The 27263-nt window shown below is 38.5% G+C and overlaps 1 protein-coding gene across 28 annotated transcripts in view; it reads left to right on the top strand.

Moving 5' to 3' along the window:
- The window catches only part of THRB (thyroid hormone receptor beta), a 168360-nt gene that overhangs the window by 114636 nt on the left and 26461 nt on the right, over positions 1 to 27263 (top strand). For 25 of the 28 annotated variants that reach the window (XM_040677171.2, XM_046919416.1, XM_046919437.1 and 22 more), the window contains one exon: positions 1074 to 1138. In XM_040677171.2, the coding sequence (XP_040533105.1) occupies positions 1132 to 1138 (7 nt within the window). In that variant the 5' untranslated portion in view covers positions 1074 to 1131. Of the gene's footprint in view, positions 1 to 869; positions 968 to 1073; positions 1139 to 19591; positions 19939 to 27263 lie in introns of those variants that run through there. The other 3 variants (XM_040677133.2, XM_046919431.1, NM_001252221.2) reach the window with 2 other exon arrangements.

Raw genomic sequence — 27263 nt, 5'->3', positions numbered from 1 at the left:
ACATTCGTTGACACTTGCTGAGCCCAAACAGCAGATGTGAACACAGTGAGATGGTGGGTGGTGCGTTTCAGCTGCGATATACAAGTCACCTTACAGGTGTTGTTCACACAGCTGGCACACCACATAATGAAGAGCATCTCAATCAGCTCATCCCTGTGAGTTGACTGATGGTGGTGACTGTGTTGAAAAACAGGAGTTTGTAGCTGAGAATCTGTTCTTTCCAATAGTGTTATTGTGCTCTTTGTTGTAGTTTCCATGGAAATAAATGGGAAGCATTACTTTCGGATTGACCTACATAAAATCTCAGGAGGGTTCTCGGAAGAGCAGCACTGCATTGAATGATGATGGTTTATATATCAATAAGGAAAAGCAGAACAGTGTTTACTCCTACCAAGGAGATGTTTCTCATTTCTGGTCATCAGTGAATACCTCTGAGGATATCCTGGATTGTGCATTGTCACCAAAGAGCAGCTATGAGGGCAGTGCTTAAGCATTGTCTTGTTGGCATGTTTCATTCAGAAACACTTTCTCTTCAGTGCTAACATAATGGTTACAAATCATTTGAGCATTATTGTTAGAACATTAGGAGTACATGTAAGCTACCATTCCACCCAATGAGTAAAACGACTGATGTGTATCTCAAGACTTTGTAAAAGCTAATGGGTTTCTGTGTCTCAAATGCCTTCAGGAAGAATCGGTGTAAATGTAGGCAGAGAATTTGGAATTCCTTTGAATCCTCCATTGTTACTAAACGTGAAAATAATCTGCGTGTATCGTCAGGAACACAATATTTTCTCTTACAGTTCCTAAAGTTACATATTAATCCTGAATAACTTCTACAAAAAAATCAGGGGAAAGTGTTCCACAAAGGAGCAGAAGCATTTTTTTTCTGCTGCTGTCAGCATTCTGACCTTGCTTCTGAGGCGCAGTTGCCCACAGCTCCTCCAGTCTGCTGGGCTTTGGCATGGTATTCCAGATCCAAAATATTCCATTCTGTTTAAATACTGACTGTGTTCTGCAGATTTGCCTTTATGGATGTATTACATGTGAGATTTTTTTCTTTTTCTTGTCAGGTGGCAGTGGTGACAGAAGAAGAACAAGAATGATTACGTATCTGTAACTCTCAGCAGTATGTCAGGTAACTATATTCCATAAGAGCACATATACAATATTTCCCTCTTTGCTGGAGTTGTTATTATTCACTATTTACTGCGAAATAGTGCTTCACAAGTTCTGAATGCATTGCTGGGAATGCTGAGAATTTAAGGTTTGTCCTCCATTCAGAGCATAGAGTTGTGGGACACATAGTAATCATCCCCAGCGTCTTTTCCCCAAGACTCTTATCCTCCTCCCTTTTCCTTCAGCCGCCCAGTTTTGTTTTGTTGTAAACAAACATTCCAACTTCAACTTTTCTGCTGAAACCGCTACTACAATGGCCGCGCCTGCTGAGTGTATTGGCTTAAGTTATTTTGTAACAGGAATGCACTTCTGACATTCAAAGTGAGACAATCCCATTGGTTTTACACAGATTGCCAAGTACTCTGTAGGTAATGTTTGACCAGGGGTGCAGGTGGGCAGAAGATCCAAAGTGAAATGACCATTAACCATTTGAAGTCCTCTTCACCTTCTTAGCCCCGTCAGTTGTAAAGCATTTGATGGCTATGCGTGAACTGTGTTTAAAAAAAATGATGTATTCTAATCCAGGAACAGCGTGTCTGCAAAGATGCAGTAGTTACATGGAGGTCGTACAGAGAAGTTAAAACTTCCAGGCTATGTTTTATTATTTGCATAAGAAAAGAAAATGTTCTGCTGATGCTGTTTGTCAATGGCATTCATCTCTTGAAATATGCATAACTGCTCCATAGAGAAATTCATCACAAACAAGGCTGAATTCCTATTCAAGGAATAGCTTATTTTTACAGGCTGAGCAGATGGAATATCCTTTCCGTTCCTATCCTTTTGTACTGACCAGAAAATGATAACAGTTTTTATTCATCAACTGAGTTGGTCCTTTGAGTTTTGGGTCGTAGATATGAGAAGCAGAGTAAAATCTGTGGCGAAAACAAATATTATTTAAATGGATGTTTTCTTAGTAAAATGAATAATTTGAAAACATGCAAAGATGATATTTGACTTCTGTTTTATGGTGTCTTTGCTGTTGTTTGAATGAGAATTCAGGCAGGGATGAATATAAGTTGGAAGCAGATGGTATTGAGGCTTTTGGTGGAGTAGTTACCCGAGCTGTGATAGGTGTGCCAGGCTCTGGGTCAGCATCACACTGCGTGAGGGTTGGAGGGAATTGGTATCCTTACTGTCAGAGCAATTTCATTTAGCAAATACCTATTTCAGGAACAGTGTGCAGCATTGCCATGTAACTCAGTATCAGCAGTTCTGTCACGTACTCTCTTCTGTCCCGTGTTATGTTTTTTTGACCTTTTACTACAGGACTTAATTTTGCCATGACTTAGAGGAAGTGATTAGCATCTAATGCTTTGTGATGGCAAAAGACAGGGATGGAAATGCAGTGTGCCTTCTTTATCTTCACCTTAGTGGTTTGGAGTGTGTCTTCCTTTGGGGTGGGGCTTTGCAGCAAGTTCCCACTGGCAGACCAGATCTGTCCTCTGGACTTCACCACTGCAGGGCAGGTCTGTTAAGCTCATGGAAGAAACTCAGAGAGTATTTGGAAGGGCCTGCATTTCATTAGAGGGAATTGAGTAGAACCAATATGCACAAAGAAAATAATCATGGTGTGGAAAAGAAAAAAAAGAAAGAAAGAAAGATTAATTGTAGAAGATGGCTGTTGGTACAGCTGTAGATGTCCGGCACTTTTCATTATGAGCAGTTTATATTTTCTGTTTCTCATTATACGAATGAGATTTCCTACATGAGAGTGAATGTGAAAAGAAGCATAGTGGAAATAAAAAAGCTTTCAAACTATAAAAACTGCATAAATACCACCCTCCAAAGCCAGACGGGACTCCTTCCCTAATGAATGAAAAGGAAAGCTTAGATTTTGTTACTGCAATACAAGAGAAAAATCACATCCGAAACGAAACCAGTTGCATAAAATAATGGGCTGTATCATTCTGATTTTTGACAGATAATTGCTCTGCCCATGTAATATTTTTTATTGCAGTAAGGATTTTTCTCTTGTAGGCAGTGCCCCAAAGCCTCCAGTTTCTTGTGCAATCTACTGAACTTCTTCGGATAGAAGATTGTGTAATTTGGCCCTTGGTAATAAAAGCTGAGCTTTACTCCTTTTTGCAGTTGCCACAGGAAAAATATTCTGCGTATTTTGACCTCTCAACTTTAAAAGTATTTATTGGTCTGATTATTTTCTGGCACACATCTGTATTTGTATGTGCTGAGGGCTTTAAGTAAAGAGACAGTTCACGTTTTCCAAAATTGTTTTGGGAACTTAAGTTACAGATAACGTGGAAGGATTTCAGAAGAGAGAAGCAGTTGCTTAAAAGTGAATGAAATGAAAAAAAGTGGAAAAAAAAATATCCTAGGTGCCTTTTTTCACGCAAAACTAAACTGAAAAATAAATACTCAGTTAACGAAGTCCGAACTACATTTGCTTTTTCTTAGAGTGCAATCAAGTTAGAGTTCACCCAAACGCAGATGGAGTTAATGAGCACTTAATGTTGTGTACTTGCTGCCATCAGGAGTGGCAAGTGAAAAGCAGGACCTGCACGTTTTGTAAACACTGTGCTTCTCAGTGTACTTCTGCAGCTCTGCCAGTTCTGAGGGCCAGAAGTTGGCTAAGCCCTTTTATGTACACGTCACTCCAATGATGGCCAAACACTGAGATAAAATGATTGTTCTGGGGAGGTTGAAGAGCTGGACATAATGTACATCTTGCAGTTGAGTACTAAATCAGAGTCAGAGACATTCTGTTCTCATAAACTGAAGCTTGGTAATCCCTAAAATAAGCAATTTTCCAATCACATACATAAATGTAACAAAGCAAATTCTGCAAGTTTAGTTTCCCTGTTTTGAAACTTTTTTTTTTTTTAATATTCATAGTCTGTTCTGATGAATGCAGTAGCAAAGTTGATGCTTTTAAAGACCATCAGTAACGTATGTTGAGAATTAAAAGACTTCAGTGTTTTTAAAAAATGGAAGTAACTGGGAAATGCCTGTGTGGTTGTAGCACTCCCAGTGTTCGCCAGCGGCTTTACAGATGACACGAGCAATTACTGTTCATGGAGTAATACCTGGAAAAAAAAGCCACAAGTATTTAAATACCAGCTTTAATTCAGCGATAAGTACCGTTCTTTCTTCCATTCGTTTGCACAATAGAATAGGACATTTTTAAAGCTGGGAAATAATATTTTCCCTTTGGTATGATACAGTAGTTTCAAATAAATATACAGCATGGTTCATAACAAAGTTCTTGCTATCCAAACACTCCAGTGAGGCTTCTGCCTGTAGTATTACTATTTACTCACAGTCTGATTCTGAAGGCTGCTTTCTGTCCATTTTCTCCCAGGATTCAGGGTGAGCCCTGAGTTAGATCTGCCTCTTATGAGAGTGAGAACTGAAGAAGGAATTCAAGAACAGGATCTAAACATCAGAAAGCAGTATTTGTAGAATACTACAAATCTTTTTCATTTCCCCTTCGTTGTAGATGAAAATTATAATGAGCACAGCAGTGGTCTTCGTGAAGTCTGCAGTACTTATTTCAGTAGCTTCACCAAGGCCAGGATTTTCCTCTGATTTTACTTGGAGTGTGATCTGTTTTCTTTAACAGACCCAAACACTGCGCTTCTCCTCTCAAATATTCACAGTGTTCTATTTGGTAATGGCTGTAAAGTTAGATCAAGATAGGAGTTATAATAAAATTAAGTGCTTACATTAGGGAATATAATTTAAATGTCAAAAATTAATGTTTTCAATAAGCTGAATGTAATATGCAACATTTCTTCTAACAGGTTGCTCATTTAAAGAAGAAAATTAGCCAGCCCTTATGCAAACAAATCTATTTGAAAAGCAGTACCTCCGAGGGTGTTGTATGTAGTTTCCAAGAACTGGGAGAAATAATAGAGTAGGAAATGTATCATGTTTTCTTCATTAATCTTTTCACAGCAATGCTAATTATCCTGTAAACTTGCTGTTAATTTGGAAGGACAGCAGTTTATTGAGCAACCTCAGCTGTGAAATGATTTCTTCTGAACAACCATAATGATTTTGCTAGGATAATTTAATTTAAGATAAAAGACTGTCTGACACTTCTTTTCCACTAGACCACGATAAAATCCAACTAACTCAAGTGTACTATTTCTTTTAAGTAATGGACTTTTTAGAAGGACAGTAAATACTTTAATATAAGGTTTTGTTAAACTGGGATTCAGCAGCTTTGTAATGAGCATTGGGGGATTTGCAAAAGGTTAACAAGATTTATATTGTGGGATGTTTTTGCATGAAGCTATGAATCATTCCATGATGGCTCTTATTACTTAGGAACGTATTTTTGAATATGCAGTTAAAAATATCACACTTAGAAAGTTCTGGGTTGCAGACATTCTGGCTTAATTTTAACTTCTACGTTTTCAACTTTAATATTTTATATGCTTTAGAAAGTTTCAAAAGCAAGGAGTCTGTCTGTGTGACATTTTGTAGTGTTTTGATGTTCATTCAGTTCCCTAATAACGTGTTAGGATTTTCGTTCTCATCACGAGGGCATAAAGATGGCTCTCTTAGGGAGTGTTTTTTCTTCATGTAAATGCAAAGATCTCACCTCTGTGTGTTTCTAAAGGTAATTAAGTTTGGTACTTACAACTCATGGATACCTGCTATATTTTCTGGAAAAGATGCATGTATTTTTCAAAGCATTCAGGTCCTGTTAAATTTCACAATGAACAGAGAAAGCAAACATGCATTTATTTTAGCTTTGCAACATCTGCTAGCCATTTTCTTAAGTATGTTTCATTGTGTTAGCCCTGATACTTTTCCCTTTTCTATTTTTTTAATAATCCACAAATACACTTGGCCCATTTCTATAGTTATTGTATTTTAACCTGAGATGGTTCTTTATGTTAACCCATCTCTCTGAATGTCTTCCTGATGGCAGCAGACTGTTAAGTGTTTGAAATTTTGAATATCATTCTTAGACTGTGTAACACTGTGTATGTTACATTGCTGCCATCAGTTAGAGGGGGTGAATAATGTTGTTAATATATAACATACTCATTGATTTTGCAAGAAAGAGCCTACTAAAGTAGTTATTAAAAAAAAAAAGTCTTTTTTTTTTCTTACTCTTCTCCACTAACCTGTAAAATAAAATACTTGTTTGCTGTGCTTACTACTGGAGCAGCAGCCTGCCATTTTATGTTCTTCATTAGCCTGACCACAGACTCTGACTGTGTCAGAACAGTGAGCTCACACTATGCGCCCTCTATATGTAGTCTGATATGGAGAGAGGAGCGTATTTGTTTTTATGCCAAGTGTAAAGCTGCTTGTGAGCTATGGGGGAGCTACTATCCAATCAGGTATTTACCAGTTATTTCCACTTAAAAACAAACTAACTAACTAACAAAAAAACCCAACAACCGTTTACATTCCCTAAATGCATTTCTGATGTTCTTTAAAACAGATTTGCTACAGCATTTTACATAATTTAAGATGAATGTTTAAAGAAGTCAGGTTTCAAAATAGGAAGGCCAAACTTTCAGATCTGCTTTATTGTGTATGTGATCACTTGTGTGAAGATTGTTTCTTTTAGGCTTCTACTGAACTTGAGTTTGTTTCAGGTTTTAAAGAATTCTCTCCCCACATCCCACTTTGTCTTTCTTTCTGAAGATGTCTTTGTTTGCATCATTTGGGTAAACTTTTATTAGTTTGTGTTGTTTTGTTTGTTAGTTTTGTCTTTCTAAAACATGTTTATCAAGACTGCTAATTTTAGTACCCTTCTTTTTAACTGAACTTTGTTCATACCATGGTCCTTAAACAGAAGTTCCTATTTCAAGATACAAAGTTTCCTTAAATATTCTAGAAGTAAAATAACTTCCAACTATTTCTTCACAGTGGAAAGAAACCAAAGAGCTTCAATCATGTGCACATATCCTCAGGATCTGCTGTTAGTGAACAGTGCCCATTCATCAGTGGACAGGGATGGAATGTCCAGGGTGGGACTGAGGAAAGACCATGTGAATGGATTTGAGGGTTTGTGGCCAAAGCAGTACTGAGTATATCAAGATTTTCCAAAAGTGTAGGGGCTAAGTTGTAGGGCAACTTGGTTTCCCAAATGGTTCCATTGTGATTATACATTTAAAAAGAAATATTTTATGCTATTTTATCCCTAATTTGTAAATATTTTCCTTTCTCAGACAATAAAATAATTAGTAGATTTTCAGGCAATTACAAGAATTACCAAAAACAATTACCCAATGTAATGTGGAAAAGGTAATGATCATCAACATTCCCATGTTCACACAATCAGTGGTCTTCAAAATGAGTCCTGGAGAATTGGATCATTGTTTTGACAACAAATTAATCCTGGTTCAAAACAAACAGAGGAGTGGTTCTGCATTTAAGAGACGAACACTGGAACTCCCTGGCAGAGATGTGAGTGGATGAAATGCACATGGGGAGACTGGACGGGACTTCAGAGAGAGATCCTTTGGGTGCTACTGTGTATAGATAGGGTGCAGGGACTTAGGCAGTCCCTTGGGCCAGCGGTGATGGGACCTCTGGCAGTGACTTTCGGTGGGAGCTCCCAGACAGTTCATTCGTCCTTACTCTGCCCCAGGTACCCATCTGCCTGTGGCTGCTGTTGGAGAGCAGTACCACCACGAGCCCTGTGGTTCAAGGACTGGCTGGCACATTCTGATTTGCCTCATTCCCAGAAGGACTACCTTCCCTGTGTTGTACAGAACCAGGAGAGGGCCACAGGCATTTAACATCTACATGACTGTGTTGCTTAACCAGTTCTCCAGTTCCATTGTGTACTCAAGCCCAAGTTCTTGATGAGACAAGTATATGCCTAGTTTTACTTTGATAGTTAATAGAAATTCATTGCGTATTTAAAATGTGGTTAACACTGGTTCACACTGCAGAGCTCATTGTGATAGCTGTCAGCAAAAGCCAGGATAAAGCTATTACAGTTCACAGTGCGTGTTCCTCAATATTATCTGTTCTTACACACTAAGAACATGTTGCAACAGTTATGTTAGTACCTCTACACTGTTCTTTCACAGTGATTTAATGTTTGTCCAAAAGCTTGTTGGAAAATATTTGAAATACACTTTATATTCAAAACCATATTCTATAATGTTTTAGTATTTACTATGTAGTATCAGTATTTTGTATTACCATGTAGCGTTTAAACACTTCATAATATTGTCACTGCTAAAGGGAGTGACAGTGTAACAGTCTGGAATTAAATAATCCTTGCACTGTTTTCTTGGTCAAGTAGACATACAAACATATCTGAAATACTGAAACCACCTGCTGGTTTCGGTAGACATCACTAATTCCACCTTCTGCTTAGAGGCCTTTGTCACTCATAGTACACTTTTCTCTTACAGTTTTATTCTTACATGTTAAAATAAATGTAAAATCATTTGTTCTCAGATGGTCATTTAGCATATTGTATGGTAGCATGGATTACGATTTATGAATAAAAATCTGGCCCACATCCTTCCTCTTAGGAGTCTCATGGACCTGGTTTAAGAGTTGGGAAACTCCATTGTGAATTGTTCAGGTGTTTGTAAGGGCAAATAAGATGCTATGGTGTTATTTAGGAGAAAACAGAAGGAAAGGGAATGAATGGGAACAAAGGAAAGAAAATGCTGTGAACTGATGCAACAGTAACATGAGGAAATGGAACCTTCTCCCTGTCTGGCACAGACAGTTTTATCATTCCCAGCACAAACATATGACAACTTTGTATGCTTATAGGTTTTGTTACTCTGTGTGCTTTAAAATACTTGTACAAAGTAAGAATTTCATTTTAATTTTGCCTGGTGGGGTGGTGTCCTTTAATTGTAGTTTTTTGTTTTTCTTTTTGTATTAAGTCATTAGTTAAAAATATCATTTAGTGCTATTGGACTGGGTCCACACAAAGCTAGGCTGCTTGATCAACCTATTGTGCACCCCCGAGTCCTAATCCTGATTACATTTGCCTTAGTTGATCTCCCTGAAACCAGCCCACCTCCATGTCCTTAGATGCTTGTGTACTTCTACGTTTTAAAAAACCAGCAAGCACACTGTTGCACTTGCACTCAGTTTTCGTTACAGATATGAGAATAGGTAAACCTTTGTCAATCTTTTGTTTTCCAGTCAGGTAAGGTAGTGACAATTCAGGGTCTACTTGTATATTCACCTATTGCTGTAATTCTGACGAACTACAAATTGAAATGCTTACAAGCTGAGGCAGTTTTTGAATATAAAATAACTCTTGGCAGATAATAGCAGAGAAATAGATGGAAAGAAATGAATTGTTTCACTGTTTTCATAGTGTATTATGTACTGTCATTCAGACAACGTTGCCTACCTGTGAACTAGCCAACCTTTGCATTCATCCATTAGGTGTCTTTATCTTGGTCTGTAGTAAATAATTTCTGAGGAATTCTTTTATCCTGTACTTGTTCAGCTCAATAGACCCTTCATCTGTTAAAATTTTGTTTCTTCTGTAAAACAGACTAACCTTTAAAAACACTGATGGGATCTTGAGAAATTTTTTTGAATTGTTGACTATTCATATGCTAATTATCACTACAGTATGCTACTTTTCTACATCTGAAATTACATGATGATTCCTTTACTATCATAGACAAGAAGATCTCTAGGCCCTTCTTATTACTCTCTCTTCACTCTGAAATAGGGCCTGTGGTTTTAGTCATGATTCATCCCAGTAGGCTGTGCTGCTTTCTACCTTGATTAGGGCCATTTTAACAGTGGCTATGGGTGGGGGAAGAGATGATTCTCATGCAGTTAGGGAGCTCTTACAAATTACATGATCATCCTTTATAAAGAGTTTTGGTTTGACAAAATCAAGATCAGATGTAGAAGATTTAAACTGCCCTCTGTTGCAAAACAACAAACAAGCAAACAAAACACAGCTTTAGAAAAAATCAAGCAAGATATGTGGAAAGAAAAGTAGTAGAATAAATAATATAGTCCCGTAGTGAAATTGTAATTTAACAATTTAATAAGGTAAATGGTAAACTAGGACATGCAAATCTTCTGCACCACAGATGTATAGGAAAAAGAGAGAAAATCTCTCATCTAGCCATCCCTCAGTGCTAGTTCCTTACTGCTTACTCTTCATCTATTGAAATTTGAATGTAGAACGTCCCTGATGACTGGGGAGAATTTGACAAATACAATAGAGACTTGTAAAATTAAAGAAACTGTAGCTAACATAGGAGTCAAAATAGTGAGACAAATTTCAGAGGGAGCTAAAAGGAAAAGAATAGACAAAGCAGCTTGAAATGGGTTAGCCTTTGAGAAGCTGCCTGGGCAAATTCTGAATGATGGGAGCTGCAACATAATCTGTTTATTCTTACAGTTGAAATGTGTCAGTTTGAAAAATCCCAGAGATACTTGCAAATACAGTAATTGGCAAACTTGTTTTAATGTTCTTTTTTAAGCTAAGGAGTGCTGTAGAGTTTCTTGCTCTACTTAAAAATCTGTAAGTCTCATATGACATCCTCTTTGAATCCTTAGGAAAGATGTACTATTGTGATGAGTTTGTGTCTTTTAATTAAAATCAAAGGTAAGGCAAAGACTCATAACACAGGCTAAAAACAGCGAAGATGGCCTTTAATAACAAAGGTAAAGTAGAGGAGATGTAGGAAGTTTTGCCTAACAAGATTGAACAGCCTGGGTCATGAATCATTGATCTCATTTCCAGTAATAATAGCAACAACTGAGTAACATAGGATATAACTAATTATTTTTTTTTAACAAGGTGGAAGGTTATGTGAGGGCAGTGGTCCTCTTGAGAATCTCACAAAACACAGAAATATCTATTTATGAGTGAATTATAGAACTGTCTACATCCATTACGTATTGCACTTGCTTCTCTCCTAGATTTGTATAAAGAGACAGCACTAATTCTGCAGGGAGATAATTAGAACATGATGGAAAATGAGGAAAGTAGAGTTGTGTTGAAGGATCCCTTATCTGAGGTTACCATTGGCTGTGGAAGGGTGGGTTACAGTGCATGGTTCTTCGCCGTGCCAAGAAGAATGAACAGCCAAGTTAGATTCAGGTCTTACAGGGAAATTCCGTGCAGCTCCTGGAGGTTTTACCAGAATAATCCAATCTCTCTGTCTGAGTCTGAGCGTATTATGGAGTCTAGAAGACAGAAAAGTGTTAAAACTGTGGAGAGAAAAAAAAAAAAAAAAAAAGAAGAAGTATGTTAATTTGTTTTCAATTGCCTATTATTTTCTGGGTTGTATTCACTATTCTATTTTAAATGTAGTTATCCTCCTACAAGTGATATCCTCTTACCATATTGCCTGTGTTTAAAGTCAGTCTTTAATTTTGCTATGAAAAACAAGTCTGAAGAAAGTGGGTATGGTCAAATTCAGTCGTTGTCTGGACATGTCTGATGCACTGAGTTCTGTGATGCCAGATAGTGTCTCAGACAAATTCATGCTGTTAGAGTCCAACTGAGATAAAGTGGGTGGAAGGAGCAGACCTTAAACTTAAAATATCAAGTGAGCTTATGCTCCCAGCAGGAAAAAAAAAAGAAAGGATGAATATACACTTAAACTAACCAACACACTGAGCAAAGCTATAATTATATAGAATATAATATATATTCCTATAGCACATAATTTTGCTTCCCCAAAATAGAGGATGGGTTATATTTATCTTTGCAGATTTATCAATTAGTGGTATCTCAGTTTCTTCTACATGAAGGGCTAAATAAATTCACCTAAGTGTTTTGACCAAGTAGGTCAAGTCATGCTGCCTTAGTCTCTTTTCTGACTGACACTGGACCCACACGTCTGAACTCCTGTGATAAAATTAGTGTCTGGTACTCCAGTGTGACCACAACTAGAGAAAGGCAGTAGGTAGCAAAAGCGGAACTGCTAAGCATGCCCACATAAGAATGTCACACTTAGGTAACAGAGTGTCCCTCAGGTCAGCCTACGATAAGAGCGAAGTCAAACAAGGCTGAATCCGTGATGTTTTGTGTTTTAAGTATCTGAAAATTGTTCACGACCAGCCTCGACCTACAAGACCTCAAATGATCATATGAGCAGGGCAATAAATTGGTGGTAACTTGCCCGGGGGCCCATGTCATGGTTGTGGAGTTGTGAAAGTTGCATCTAGTGTTAGTCCACATAGATCTGCTTGCTTTTTTAGGCTTCACAGATGGGAGTGTTTTATATTTAATTGCACCGGAGGGGAACTATGGTGGCTGAATGGGCATGGCTGAGAGGCTCTGCGTCGTACCAGTGCAGCCAAGTGGATGGGAGTACCGCGGCAGCAGGAGAGCTGGGGAAGCGCTTGCTTTCCAAAACTCCACACCTGAGCAAGATTCTGGCAATGCCAACAGTTCATAGCCCGATGGTATTTGCCAGCCATCCAGAAAGTGGCCTCTTGTCATGGCACAGGCTGATTCACCCTCCTGAAAGAAATCAGAAGTGGAATGTAGTAGGCATAGCAGAAAGCGATTTGTTTAGGAAAAGGCTCTCCAAAAGTGATGGCATCCAGAGGAATGGACAGCAACTCTCTCAGTGTCGGCATGCTTCAACTTGGACTAGCACAATTTTCCAGCCAGGCCATGCAAAAGCAAACTTTCAAGTCCCGTCAAGTTCCCAGGAATATCAAAAAGAAGAAAAAAAATATAAAGGTAACCAATTTTACTATGCAAAGCATAGCAAACAGTGTATTGAAAGGAAAAAGGCTGTTATATCTTTGTTTACGTTCAGGGGATTGGCCATTGGTATTAGCATTCTTATGTGGGGAGAGTTTTCTTGTTACTATTTTGCTGTGTTTTGCATCACAGATAATTGTGATTTTTAGTATTCCTTTTTACATAACTTGTTAGCTTTGTGGGGAGCCCTAATGGCAATGTGATAAATACTTACTGGGCTTTTATTTAATTTAATACCTAATTTAAAATTATCTATATTCCTTCAGCCATTTAAAAGTTTATTTCTCTCTTTGTGGTCATGATAAGCAGATCAAAAATCTTTTTTGAACCTGGACTTTGTGAACAAAGCATTTCCTTAATGCCTTAAAAAAGCGTAGACAAAGTAAAGCACTTGTTTACTACTTTCAGGGTGTTCATCTCTCACCTGTGACTGTGCTGTTTGCCTTTTCTTCTTTCTCATTATTAACCATCCCTCAAAGCTTCAGTAACTGCATGTTAAGAACTCAGATAAATGCAGCTTTTTGTTCTGAATATTCTTTGATTTAGTAATCAGAAAAAATCGCCATCCTCTTTCAGATAGCTTTTTTTGTTCACGTTAGAGCAGCACTGAAGAAATTCTTTTTGAGAATCACAGTTTAGACATTAGCACAAATTTAGTGCTTACATTAATTTTATTCCTTTTTGAAGTGGGGTAAATCATTCTTTGTTCTTCATTGCCTAAGAGATAAATGCTGCATATTAGGAGGAAGGGAGGGACTACATGTTGTTTTGTTTTAAGTCTTGCGTCACTCCAGGAAGAAAGATTACAGTGTCAGGAAGGATATCACCTCATGAAAAAGTTAAACTGGTCTAAGTACCTGATTTCTTTAGATTTAGTTGCTCTTCACCTCAGAATGCCTCCTTGCTAACAGATGTCAGGTGTTGATCGCTTTAACGTCTTACTTGGGGCTGTCAGGAGGCTGCCAAACCCAGACGGTCCCAACCGAGAGTCAATCATGTTGTGTCGGGCCCCATTAACTGCTTTTCTGTTCTGTTTTGGTTTTGAACAAATTGAGCTTTTTACTTCAAAGTTTTCATGTGGAGCTGGGGAAGGGAATGACTCAGAAAAGGTTTGCATTTTAAGTGCTGGCTGTTACTTTCCTGCGAGATAAGCCCCGTAATTAAGTGATGTCTGCTAACAGGGTCTTCCAATTATGAGATATGGGGAGACTTAACAAATTGGGTTGTCTGGGTCACAGGCCTATGATTACTTTCAGCAATATTTATTCAGACACTATCTTAAAAGTTGTCAAACGCTATTTAAGGACTTTGTTAGACAGCTTTTTGGCAAACGTTTTGAGAACAAATTCTTTTTGGCATACTACTTTCACATGTCATGAAGAGTGCAAGGAAATTCTATCCCATTCTACTGTACTGTACTGTACTCTACTCTACTCTACTCTATTCATAGTGTAAGAAAAAGCAAGAACAAAACCTGGGAGATTCTTGGTCATGAAAAAGCAGGCTCTGTTCTCCTCAATTGATGTCAAATTCAAGATGTCAAATATTTTAAGGGAGAGCTGGATTTGTAGTGAATCTGAAATTTAAATATAAACTATGACATTCTTTGTTATCCAAACAGACTAATGAATCTGAAGTGTTTAAATGAAAGGCGTATCACTCTGGCATTTTGTGAGTCACCTACAAATCTAGTGGCGTGTCATAAGCAAGGTATAGCAGCTTTTGTGAGAGAAGCAGTTTTTGAGAAGGAACAAACTGACACATGTTGAGAAAAGAGACGTATGTTGTGTAAGTAAGCACTTCATCAGGTTTAAACCAGAGGCAGCTAGTTTGAAGCTCGCTGTATCTGTTCCAAACACAAAGAAACTGTTTTATGCCAGAAAGCTTCAGCTCTTTTCCCCTGTACTCTATTGCTTGATATTACAAATGCAGGATAGACAAAATGACAATTTTAGTGCCTTTGTTTCCGCTGAGACTCTCTCTCTGAACCATCAAATTGTAATTTTACAGCAATAAAATTGCATAGTTTTACATACTTTTTGATTCAGTCAGAAGTAGAGTTTTCAAAATAAGATAAATATTGTACAGAGATCCTTTTCTGTTCTTCGGAGTGCTTGGTATCATTTTGGATTCTGAAGTTTGAGGTTTTCTTTCTAGGTTTGTAACACTACCTATGAGGGTCAGAACCGGTGCGATAAGCAGATACCCAGCTTCCGCAAACAAGACGTTGGCACACTGTATCTTTGAAGCATCATTCTGAGTCTTCTTTGGTCATAGAGCATAACGTGCATGAATTGTAAGGCAGTGCAAAGCTATAAGTTAGCTCATGGCTGTAACTTGTGGGCAAGGAGATAGCTGAATTTTGACAGTTGATATGTTGCAAAAGCCACATTATCACTGCTTAGAAGTTCTTTTTCAGTATATTCTCTTCGTGATATGCAGAGATACAGACTGGGATGTGTTCCACGTTGAACACTAGGAGTCCTAAAAGTCAGTTTTGCATTCGTCTTGAAAAGCAGCAATCTGATTTATTTTTCCCACATAACCTCTATGAGAAGTTACTGAGAGAATGCTGGCAAGGCGAAGAACTACAAATAGGAAAAGCAATTTATTTTGTAACATGTAAAGATGTATATTAAAAACTAGGTGCTGGTAATACGAACATAGGTAACAGAATTTAGAAAGGTACGGTTAATCCTTGCAACAACATACTCCAATGTGCAAAGCTCTTTGTGACTAAATAGTTCAGCTTTTTCCATCTGTATGCATAAAGTGTAAACAGAGCTGCAGTACGATCCTTCCGTTTGGTCCTGCAGAGCCCTGGGCAGTCTGAATGCTCTACAATATTTTCCACATATGCTGAATATTCGGAAGTGGAGCATAGCAGCCCTGCCTTGAGATAGCCCCTGCGATAGAGCAGGGAGCGCAAGTTTCGGAGCAATGGGGTGAAGGTGATTCCTGCGGGTAGTGTGCCACCGTCCCACAGGTAGCAGTGATACGAGGTGGGGTGGATTACGTTGAGCAGTGGTGTTTTTTTCCGTGTTCAGGATCTCAGCTGTTTAGGGTATTCCGTTGTGAGCGTCATCCACAGGAACACTGTTTTTCCTTAAAACTTCTGAGTTCATTTTGATATTTTGGTAACTGAGTTAAGTCACAAGAGAAGTGCAGCTTGTTGGGGCATTTGTTTGTTCATAATTCAAGTTTTTAGACTGAGACTGTAAAACATGAGTCTGTGGAAAGCAGCATGGTGTACTGTAAGGCAGTCTGCCTGCAGAAGCCTCCCTTCAGGCATACGCAGCGAGGCTGTGTAGTTCTGCTCAGCCACAGTAACATCGCCGACTGCACTGCACTTACTTCTGATTTACATCGGGTGAGTATCTCAATACGCTGGGGGCATTCAGGGTTTGGATTTAGCATTAATTTTTCTCTGTTTTGGTACAATGAACCGACACCTCCGACTTCTTTCTAGGATTCATACTTTGAATCCTCGTCTGCCACGATATCAAAGGTTCTACCATTGGCCTCTGCCTGCAGCTGAGGTTTTGTTCCACTAGCAGTCGATTTCCATGTGTTACCAAAAGCAGACACTTGTGAACTAAGAAAATTCTGAACGTGATACTGCATTGCTGAAAGCAGTGAAAGCTCAACTTGACATGTTTTAAGACTCTAATGTTCAAATCAGAATGCAAGATAAAGAACAGTTGTAAATATTGTCTTCTACTCTACATTCAGACTTTTGATAAAGACCTGTCAGACTGCCTTTTATCAGATGATTTAATTCAAAGTAATGCATGAAAGGGGCCTGCAGAATTGGACCCTGAGAGAGTCACATGAAAATATTATAGGAATATTTCAGTTTTAATAGTGATGTTAAATCTTTACAGTGTTTTTGAACTGATTTGTTTCCAAGGGAACAGCAATCTGCAGTGCTATAAACCTTTTTAGTGTTAGCACATTACAGGTAGAAACCTCATTCCCTGGCAATGTTTATCATTCTCTTTTTTTTCTTTCTTTCTTCTTTTTTTTTTTTTTTTTTTGGTAAGAAAAGACTCTCATCCATCTCTCTTCATTCTTTCCAGTTTCTTGTACATGAATTTCCTTCTGATATTACAGCTACTCTGTGAAAAGTAGTACATATGACACACTTCAAAATATTATTGACAGAGCAACAGAAAACAAAAAATGTTTTGAGGAATTGATCCTGGAATAGAAAGAAATTCACAGACTGTGCCACATCATGATACCATATCCTCAGGTTTAATCCTGGCTGGGATGGCTCTGGCTGCATATGGTCTCAATTCTGTTTAGTTTTTTAATAACAAACCTATATCAATGAAAGGGAAGAGCAAGCGAGGAGCAGGTTTTGCTTCATCTGGCAGAACAAATCCACAAGGGAAGAAATACCCACTGAGAACTTGAAGTTCAATCCTCAAAAGGTTTTTCTGGATGGTGCAAAAATATCTTAAGCGTTCTGCTCTGCTGTCCCGTAAAATACAGCCTCACCTTTGTGCAATCTCACTTGTGGAATGTTTTCTTTCTGGGAAACGTGGAGAAGTAAGCTTGGCAGGTTGTATGCATCACATTTGTATGTAGCACAGAATTACCAGCCGATCACATAAATGGGCATGGTTTGAGGGTTTCTGTGTAAACAGCTATTACAAATTTTCTTTGGAAACACAGGCATGTTTTTATAGGAAGTGCTGAACATCCATTCTAGAAAAATCAGTTCCTGCCAGAGACATGCTTTTTATCATAGACAAATTCACTGTTTGTAAAATCTAGATCATGAACTGGAGCTCAAATGAAATTTTCTATGTGAGCTTTGTCACACTGTTTCACAATGCTGTTTGTTGAGTTAGATCTGTGTTATAAAGAGTGTGGAGAATGCGGGTTCACTGATGTTTTACTTCAGGGATTTTGCTATTAGTGCTTTTAGTGAAGTAAATTGTTACTTTAAATTATCAGTTTTATTAGAATGAGTGCATTTTGGAAGTAGCTTCGTTAGAAGTTAGACTTCGGTAGAACTAATCGTGATAGAGTACATTTCAACTTATGTAATGTAGACCTATTTGTGGATGTGTTAATGAGAAATGCTTCTTTTATAGTTAAAAGTATTCTGAGCATAAACTATAGCTTCTCTCATCTTCAGAAGCTTGAGTTCTGTTCAGTCTATATGTTAAATACTGACTGGCAACGCTTCTCTCTTAACTGAGTTAGTTTGCTTATGTGTTGGAAGGGAGACCGTTTATCTGTGGGCTCTTTATAGTAGTCTGAAGCATGTAACAGTGTCGGGTAAGGAGAAGTGTGTACATGTCATACCCAATTCTTCCATATTTATGAGAACTTGTGAGAAGCATTTAAGGTGTATGTTGATTTAGGTTGCTAGATGTGTTCTTAAAGTCGCATGTGAAAAGGGCCAACCTACAGGGTTGTTTTGGCAATCTTGTGCATTGTTTAAAATGAGTGAAATAGCAAAGCCGAGACCTCATTGTCAAATCAGTAATTCTGCTTCCTAATAAGAAGTACAGACATTAAAAAGAGATGCCATCTTATTACTGACTTCCAAAGTTTTGCCACATTTCAGCTGTTCTGTAAAGAAAACATATTTTTCCTAGTGGAAAAAAAAAACCAACAAAGCAAAAGGCAGCTAATTCAAGCTAAAAATGAAGCAATTTCTTCTGGATGAAAAAAAGAATGGCTGTTTAAACAAGATATAGTAATTGCAATGATGTTTGGGATATGTTTAGCAATTGTAAGAGCACATAGTATTTGTTGTAGTAGCATTAAAAAGTTCATAGCTCATACGTGAGCCAAAACAAGCAAAAATCTCTCCTTACTCTCTTCTGTATGGTGTCATAAAGATGGGTTTCTAAAAGCGCTTCCTTGCCAAAACAGAAAAGATAACAAAGCAGAGTAGGCAAACAATTAGCTTATGGATGGTGTTTTAAGCAGTGTTCTTTTTGCTGATTAACTGACATTATTTTGAAGTTTCCCACCTGTTGAACTCAATAGAAATTACCTCCCCAAATCACTGAAGTTTAAAAAAGCTGCTTTCCCATAAATGCATTACCAGGCAATAGGGAGGATTGTGCGTGTGTGGAAGGCTGGGGAGATTCATGCATGTAATTCTGTAAAACAAAATCAATAAAGCTGATGACAGATTAAGTTGCTAAATTTTGTAAAACTAGACTTCTGTTTGGGTCATCAGCACAGCACTATTGGATTTTCTGTGGTTTAATGCTGAAAAACAGGATTATTGATTTTAGGATTTTCAGCGTGTCCCCTCTGGGAGTTCTTAAGCAGTCTTTATAACGCTTCACACTTAAGTTGACAACTACAGTGACATAACTGTGTCCTTGCCTTAGTAATCATTTTCTAATCATATTGGAAAGGGCTGAAAACGGTTTATAAAATGATTATTACAGACAAACAGTGGAACAGGAGGGTTGTCGGGATGTCGCTTCTTTGTCTGGTGCTCATTGCTACCTGTCTGCCATCTTCCCTTGGAATTAACTTACAGTCACAGATTAAGACCTTTGACTGTCATAAATCTGCTTCCCAATATGTTTGACTGGCAGGGGAGTTCAGAAGCCATCCCAGTATAAATAGGATTTTAGCACATCGGGTGCCGCTCCAAAGTAAAAAGGGCTGTTTTGCTGTCGACTTTGTCGGTGTTGTATATTCAGTGCTCCTTTCCCGTCCCATGTGTATGCATGCCTGTGTGTGTGTGTGTGCGTACGTAAAGTAGGAGCTGAGATAGGCTAACAAAATGAACTACTGTATGCAAGAAATATATGAAGTGCACCCAGCTGCTGGTAGCAATTGCTACATGCAGTCCACTGATTATTGCACATATATCGAAGATAATCAGGGTTACAGCAGTTGTGATGCTCAGGTCCTGCACAGTAACAACATATATATGGAACAGGCCTGGGCGGTGAATCAGCCTTATACCTGTAGTTACCCTGGAAACGTGTTTAAAAGCGAGTACTCTGACATGGACATGGCCCTGAATCAGTACAACCAACCTGAATATTTCACCGAAGAAAAACCTACTTTTTCTCAAGTGCAGTCGCCATCGTACTCTCAGAAGAAAGGTAGGGGCAATTTATTTAAATAACAAAAAAAAATCTCTGTTTATGTTTTTGTTTTGCTTTAAACTTACAGTTGCATCAGTTGGCTCAGATACATCTTTGAATGTGAAGGCTGCCTGTTCAAAATTGAAAGCAGCAGTAACAGAGGTTGCTAGGTGATTGTAAGGTTTTCTGTGAGCGATGAGGATTTCCAAGCACTTTTTCTTAATCTGTAAAAGACATTTTCAATTCTATTGCTTGCTTTCTGCTTTTTGTGGCAATTAAGTTCATGTACTATTCAGCAGTGAGCTAGATAAGAAAGTTTCTCGTCTGAAATGTCGTCGCTGTATATTCTTCATCTGAAGCTGTGTTTTCTAGTTGCGTTCGGTTTGTGTGAGTCCTTGTTGCCAGTAAATGTGAACTCTGTTTACTCAGCAACTCAGGCAAAGTATTTTGAAAATAGAACTGTAAATACGTGTGGGAAAAACGAATGCATTTGGTACAGTAACTCTTAAATGAAAACCATATACTTTCTGATTGTGCAAAGCAAAAAAGGCTGAAAATCCAAGCATGTCTCTGTGCAACAAAGACTCCTGCATCCAAAAAGTTGATATAGTCAATATGTTTGTGATAGAGAATCAGTGCAGCGTCAGCTCCCTTAGGATTAAATCATTACTTGTTTTTAGATTTCCTTCTTTTTCTTTCATGTAATCAGAGCAGGTATCCCTTCTCAGAAAGAGCCCAAAATACCAACAAATGCTTGAAAATCTTTTCAGTGTTGTTTGTTTTGAAGTCAGACAAGCAAACTGATGCACAGAGAATATACATCCTTTTGTTTCTTTACAGTCTCGTAATTAAAGAATAAACATACACAGTCTGTTGTAGCAACATAATGTCCTTTTTATATTAAGACCAGATTTCCTGTATGCAGTTATCCAAAACCCAAATGAATGCAGTATAACTAGCTGGGTAGATAAAACACTAATTACTATTTTTAAAGTGGCTTCATGGTCAAAAGTAGACTGGTTGATATTATTAATAATACAGAACTCTGAAGTATTTTCCTTGGTGCAGGTAATATTCATTAGCGCTCACTGCAGTAAATCTATATAGTTGGTAGATAAATGTCTTAGTTTTTATTCTTTGAACACCACTGTAGTTCAGAATGCAGGAAATATATATTTTTTAAATCCTATGTCTGGAAGCTGTAAGAAGATGAGCGAATTATAGATTGAATAGCTGTGGATAATGCATGGTTTTGTATTGTTCAGCATTTTAAATGCTTTTTAAGGCTGTTTACTATTGGGATTTAACTAATGACTCTTTATGGCCTTTTTTCTTGTCTTGGATTTGGTTCAAAAAAAAAAAAACTACACAGAATCAACTTAGAGAAAATAGTCTTACTATTGCAAAGTTATTTAAGTAACATATTTTTCATCGTGCTAAAGGCTGTTAAAGAGTATCTGATATACTTATATCAGAGCTTTAAACAAGTTAATTTGGTACTCAGGTATCTGATACAGTTCGTGCTGTGCTTAAAGTTTTTCACTTGTTTGGTTAAAGGAGCAGAGTTCTTTTCTAAAACTGCAGGTCTGCTCGTGTTTGCTACTAGCTCGGTTTCCCTAAAAATGCAGTGAATTTTGATGGAAGGCATCTCTCAAGCAGGCTTTTAATTGATCATCCGCAGAGATTGAGCACCGTTCCTTGGGACTCCTTAGAGCCGCATCGCTGTGACAATACAAAGTTGCATACGTTCTGTCAGACCTTTGCAAGTGCTGAGTTTGTTAAGCAGAACAGACGTAAACAGTGGGGGACATGTGCATCTTCTCTCTCTCTTTCTTGTGGGTTTTGTTCGGTTTGGTTTTTTCTTACAATTTCCATCTTTTAACCAAGCTATCATAAAATTAACGAATCTTTTAATCCTGTCCTAAGAACAGAAGGCTCCGTACAGGGCATGTGTGCCTGTATTGATCCAGAATTGATTTTGAGGGGGGAAGAGGGAGTTTGTTAGGAGAAGCCTTGGTAATAGCCCATTAAAGCAAAATTAAGTCCCTAAGCAGGTGTCCATGAGGGGTCCTGATTGTTGCAGTTGGTATTTCTGTTAGTCCCCTGAAATTTGTAGTAATCTCAGTAAGATTCCAGCTGTTCAAATCAGATTGTACTTTGCAGTAGCACATGGAGGCTTTTCATATCAAAACTTTTGTTAGCTTTTTAGATGTTTAAAGTCTTCCTTTCCATCTGAGAAGCAGAAAGAAACACTAGCATTTCATGCTGAGGAAGTTAACGTTTGTAAAGGGGAATTTAATTATTTCTCTGTGTTAATGTCACTTTAAAAGAATTCCTGAAGTAACTTCAAAAAATAAGAACAAAAGACCCCAATAAGACATCAAAAAGGGGAAAAGTTAGTAGTTTGAAAGTATATCTAGCTGTTCCAGAACAAAAGAAAACATTCAAGCTGCTCTACTTATTGCAGTGCATTGAAAACTATATTTTCCTGATGGCTTTGATGAAAGACGTGACTTCTATGGAAGAAAGGCTGTGATATCCAGTGAGCAGAATAGCTGACAATGGGCAGACGTGCTCCTTTGGGGAGCCGTGCCATGGAACAACCCCAGAGGCTGAGGGGCCGCACAGAACACCCCTACGCCTCCTCCCGCCGTCTGTACAGCAAGGAGGAACACCTGGGGACAGCACAGAGGTAGCGCAGTCCCGAAAGTCCAAAAGAACTGTTTACAGAGTCCCAGAGTCCTCTGTATCCCCACATTTGCCTCATGAGCAATATTTTGGCAACGTGGAAAATAGGTCTGCAAAGTTGAGTGTGGGCTGAGGGTTGGATTTCACTTCCCTTTGCACACAGTCATTTCACAGACAAAGTTAACAAAAGATGCTGGCTGCTGTCTGTGAATTTAGGCTTTAACCTCAGGCGCTGTGGAGGAGGCCAGGACTGGAAGCTGCCCTGAAAAATCCTGGTCTTCAGGCTCAGATTCTTGAGTCGTGTGATAGCAATGTCAGTACTAAGCCCTGTTGGTCACCTTTTTTTTCCCTGGGTGAGGTTAATGACATATTTTTAAGGGCCCTTGGTGTAGTGGCGGGTAGGGTTTGAAAGTTATTGTTGTTACTGTAATTGTCATTGTCATTTCCCTTTGTATTTTCTCAGGCAGTTTGCATGCAGCTAAGGAAAGGACTGCTAGCTTACGCTAGTGAATTAGTCCAAACTGAGTTATTAGCAGTGTAAAAATACCGGGGTGCTCTTTGAATACCTCAGAAAACAGAACATGGAGGTTATGTAAAAATGTCTTCTTATCAGCACAGGGTGCATGTGTGCATATAATGAAGTTACAAAAAACTGAGTACTTTTCATCTTTGGCTCCTTCAGGAGAGCAGCTCTAGCTATGCTAATGAGTATTTTGAGCTTAAGAATGGTTAATTTTGCTCTTGACCACCCAAATAAAGAAGCGGCTGTGATCAGAGAATTGGCATCCTTTTCAGCAAATTATTATGCAGTTGTAATTATCTCTCTTTCTTTCTTAAGAAAAATGTCAGTGGAAAACGTGTTTTCACCTCCTTTACTCTAACCCTTGCACAACAAGATGAAGGATGGGAGAGTAAACTCTGTCATGCTTTGCTTTTGCATCACTAGTAAAACTGATATTCACTGAGATTTCTAGATAAATAAATTATTTATCATACTATGGCACGTTCTCTAAAACCATTTTAATAATTTGGGGGAAAAAAATTGAATGGCCCAACACTCAAATGTTATGTACAGTAGTGCATTTTGTACCTGTACGTGGTAATGGGCACAACTGCAGTACTGATCACAGCAGTTAAAGCAATATCAAGGTTTGGGCTTCATTGACAAGGATTCTGACTCAACCCAAAGATAAGGGCTAATATTTAGGAAAGTCACTCAGAGAAAAGAGACTGTAGGGAATGTTGTTCCTGCTGTCTTTGCAGACTCTCTTGCTAAATTTTAGTAATTTCATAAATCAAAGAATGTTAATACAATTGTGGACAAGAAAGCCAGCTAGCTGCCAAGAAAAGTCAGAAAGAAAAGAGAATCTCTTTAATGACATTTCCTGTGCTTCCGTGCTCTGTGGAGATGTAAGCAATTTTCCTCAGGAGGAGTGAATTAAAGAAGGTGGCAAATAGAGATCAGTGTATCAGCACAGCCTTTCAGATGAATAACAATGATTGTACAAACAAACAAGAATGGAGTAAGCTTGTTCTGACCCAGCTCTGTGCTTTGTCCAATAGAAGTTCTATAGACTAATACACAAGTATACCAAGGATGATAACTGGATGGTTCTTGTAATTTTCTGATACTTAAAAAGGAGTTACAGTGTGACTATAAAATCAACATTACAGCAGTATAAATTTTCTTTTCAGTTCTAACGCAGTTTGGGATTCCCAAGGTAGTAATTAATTTCTTCTTATTCATTTTCGTACTGCAGTGTCTAGTAAGTGAATACGAGCTTAGGAATAAGTCTGAACTCCTCATTTTCTTGAGTAGTCTCTAGTCACATGGCTTGCATGAAGAAAGAAAGATTTCAGGGAATACATTTATTACATGACTGTGTCACGTACAGTGAAAACAAAATACTGCGTAATGGTCTTAAAACACGAGTGTTCTGCAATAGCAAAAATGGCTTTCCTTGCTTGCAAGGAATAAGCCTATGAAGGATCAGGAGCAAGCCGATGAGCATCTGGTTTATAAACACCATTTGTTGGTGTTAATCTCATGTATCCCTGTTGGACAGTCACACACAGTTTGATCCCAGGAATTTTTTAAGGTGTGTTTTAATTCCTAAATTGATATTGTGTATAAAAACAGAGAGCTGGAAGTGGGAAGTCCACGCAACAGTTCTTTAACAAAACTGACATTTGCTTTTTGCTTTTGTCAGAATGTGCTTGTCTAAATATGCGCAGGGTACAAAGAAAAAATGCATTACCGTTTTTCAGGGGTTGTTTCCATTTAAATAGCTTTTCTTTGCCTTGCTGCAGGGGGGCAAGAATAGCCACTTATTGTGAGTCCCCCCAATCTGTTAGACAGTGCATTGAGGTGTCACTCCTACAAATGAGACCATAGGCATACAGTGTTAAAGGTACAGACCACGTCAGATAACTGGACAGGTTAGCAGATCTTTGTCTGCCTTTACATTTGTAGAACATTTTCCTGCAGAAGGAAATTGTTTCTTGCCACGCCAGTACAGAGCGTGTTACAAGCTACAACTGCAATTTAAAAGTTACCATAGATCACCATCAAAACTCAGTAGATTATACAACATACTCAACGTGCTTTTCCAGGATAGGGGCAGCTGGTCCTGCTGAGCATTTAGCCTTGACAAGGAGGTAAGATTAGGCAGGCTGGTAGGTAGAAGTCTGGAGAGCAAAGGAGCTGCCTTAGGCTGTAGAAGAATCAGCAGACAACACAGGTCAAGGTTGTTCATCAGTGATCTCCATTCCAAGCAAAGATCAGCGGTGAACAATGATGTCAAGTCAGTCTCAGTGCTTAACTTTGAGGGTCTACTGGATGTACCAAATGAAAATCCAAACACAGCATAGTATTGTAGAACCACAGAATGGCTTGGATTGGAAGGGAACTTAAAGCCCAACCAGTTCCAGCCCCTTCTGTGGACAGGGCTACCGCCCACCAGCTCAGGCTGCCCAGGGCCCCATCCAACCTGACCTTGAGCACCTCCAGGGATGGAGGATCCACAGCTTCTCTGAGAAGCTGCTCCAGGGCTTCACTACTCACAGTAAACAATTTATTCCTAATATCTAACCTAAGCCTACCCTATTTAGGTTTACAGCCATTATCCTTTGTTCTATCTATACATACTGTTGCCTGTAAAAAAAAAAAAAAACCACCTCCAGCTTTCATGTGGCCCCCCGTTATGTGTTGGAAGGACACAGTGAGGTCTCCCCAGCACCTTCTCTTCTCCAAGCTGAACAAACTCAGCTGCCACAGCCTTTGTTCACAGAATTGCTCCAGCACTCTGAGCATCCTCACATCCTTCCTCTAGACTCATTCCAGGAAGTCCATGGCCTTCTTATGGCTTGAAAGACGAGGGAACAAAACTGGCTATTACTGTACAGTTCAGTGATATCAGTGTTGCTTCTGAATGATTCTGTTAGCTAATTGCTAACTACTCAGGAATTGCAACTACTAGGAATCGTTTACAGTGGATGTTATGGTTTGCAAGAACTGATTTTCCCTTATTCCTCCTGGTGTGGTCTGCTTGTCTGAAGCATCAATCTTTTTTAAAAACTGCTGAAGCTCCAATTTTCTTACTTTCCTGTCACTTCTGACCCCGTTAGCTGTTGGAAGGAGCACAGAAAAAAAATATGGGTATTGGTGCTTATTGAGTACTTTTATTGCCAGTGATTTCTTGAGATGAGGCTTTTCTATCCATGTTCCCCACTGAGTCAGTGAAAGAGGGCAGAGTATGTGTTTTTCTTGCGACATAGAGACAATCCTGTAAAAGTGATGAACGCGATACCTTAGATTTAAGTAATTAAAGTAGAAGGCAATTACTACTGCTGATAAAAGAACAATTGGGAATGTGCTTACACGTAGGGATTCCGCTTTTAATTTCTAACATGGAGTGCCTGTAGAGGATTTCTTTCCAGCCAGAATGAGGGCTGTTTCCTGAGTAGGATAAAGTGCTGAAACTCCAAGAAGCGGATGGACGCCAGTGGTCACATGTGCAGGCTGCTGTATATATTTAAGGAAGCAGTTTAAATAAGTTATCTCCTGCTGCTCCTATAGAACAAAGCTGCCATTACATGAGCAGTGCTAACCAGATTATATGCTTAATGAAATATCAAGGCATTTAATTTAGAAGTATTTCTTGAGGAAGCAAAAGCTGGCGATACTGAATTTTAGAGGACATAACCTATGCTAAACTAAGACTGCCTTTTATAAATAGCAGTAACTAGAAGCCATTAATTGTTGCAAAAAAATTTAGTAGAAAATCCTGCATCCCTCTGCTGACCCTGCTTCCTCCTGTGTCAGCTGCATGCACTGTGTGTGTTGTGTGAGCAAAAGGGGGGCAGGATGGGGATAATAGCCTCTGCTAATCCTCCACTGGCATAACGTCCATTAGCAGTCATGATGTAAATTAGAACCAAAACCCTGCTGACTCTCTTCCCTCAAGGTCAGGAACCAGATCCATGTGTCCACCAGTCTTTACCCAAGTTTATAATATAGAAATATAACTTCAATATGAATCTAATATTTTGCCATACTGTAGACCGATATGGTACATCAGTAAGATCTCTTTGCTCATCCCCCAGTCCCCCATCAAATTCCAGTAGGAATATTAGTAAATCGATGATGCAGACAC

The sequence above is a fragment of the Gallus gallus genome, chromosome 2 (genome assembly GCF_016699485.2).
Source record: "Gallus gallus isolate bGalGal1 chromosome 2, bGalGal1.mat.broiler.GRCg7b, whole genome shotgun sequence".
Lineage (NCBI taxonomy): Eukaryota > Metazoa > Chordata > Aves > Galliformes > Phasianidae > Gallus > Gallus gallus.
The sequence above is the reverse complement of the archived record's forward strand: the minus strand, read 5'-3'. Positions and strand labels throughout refer to the sequence as shown.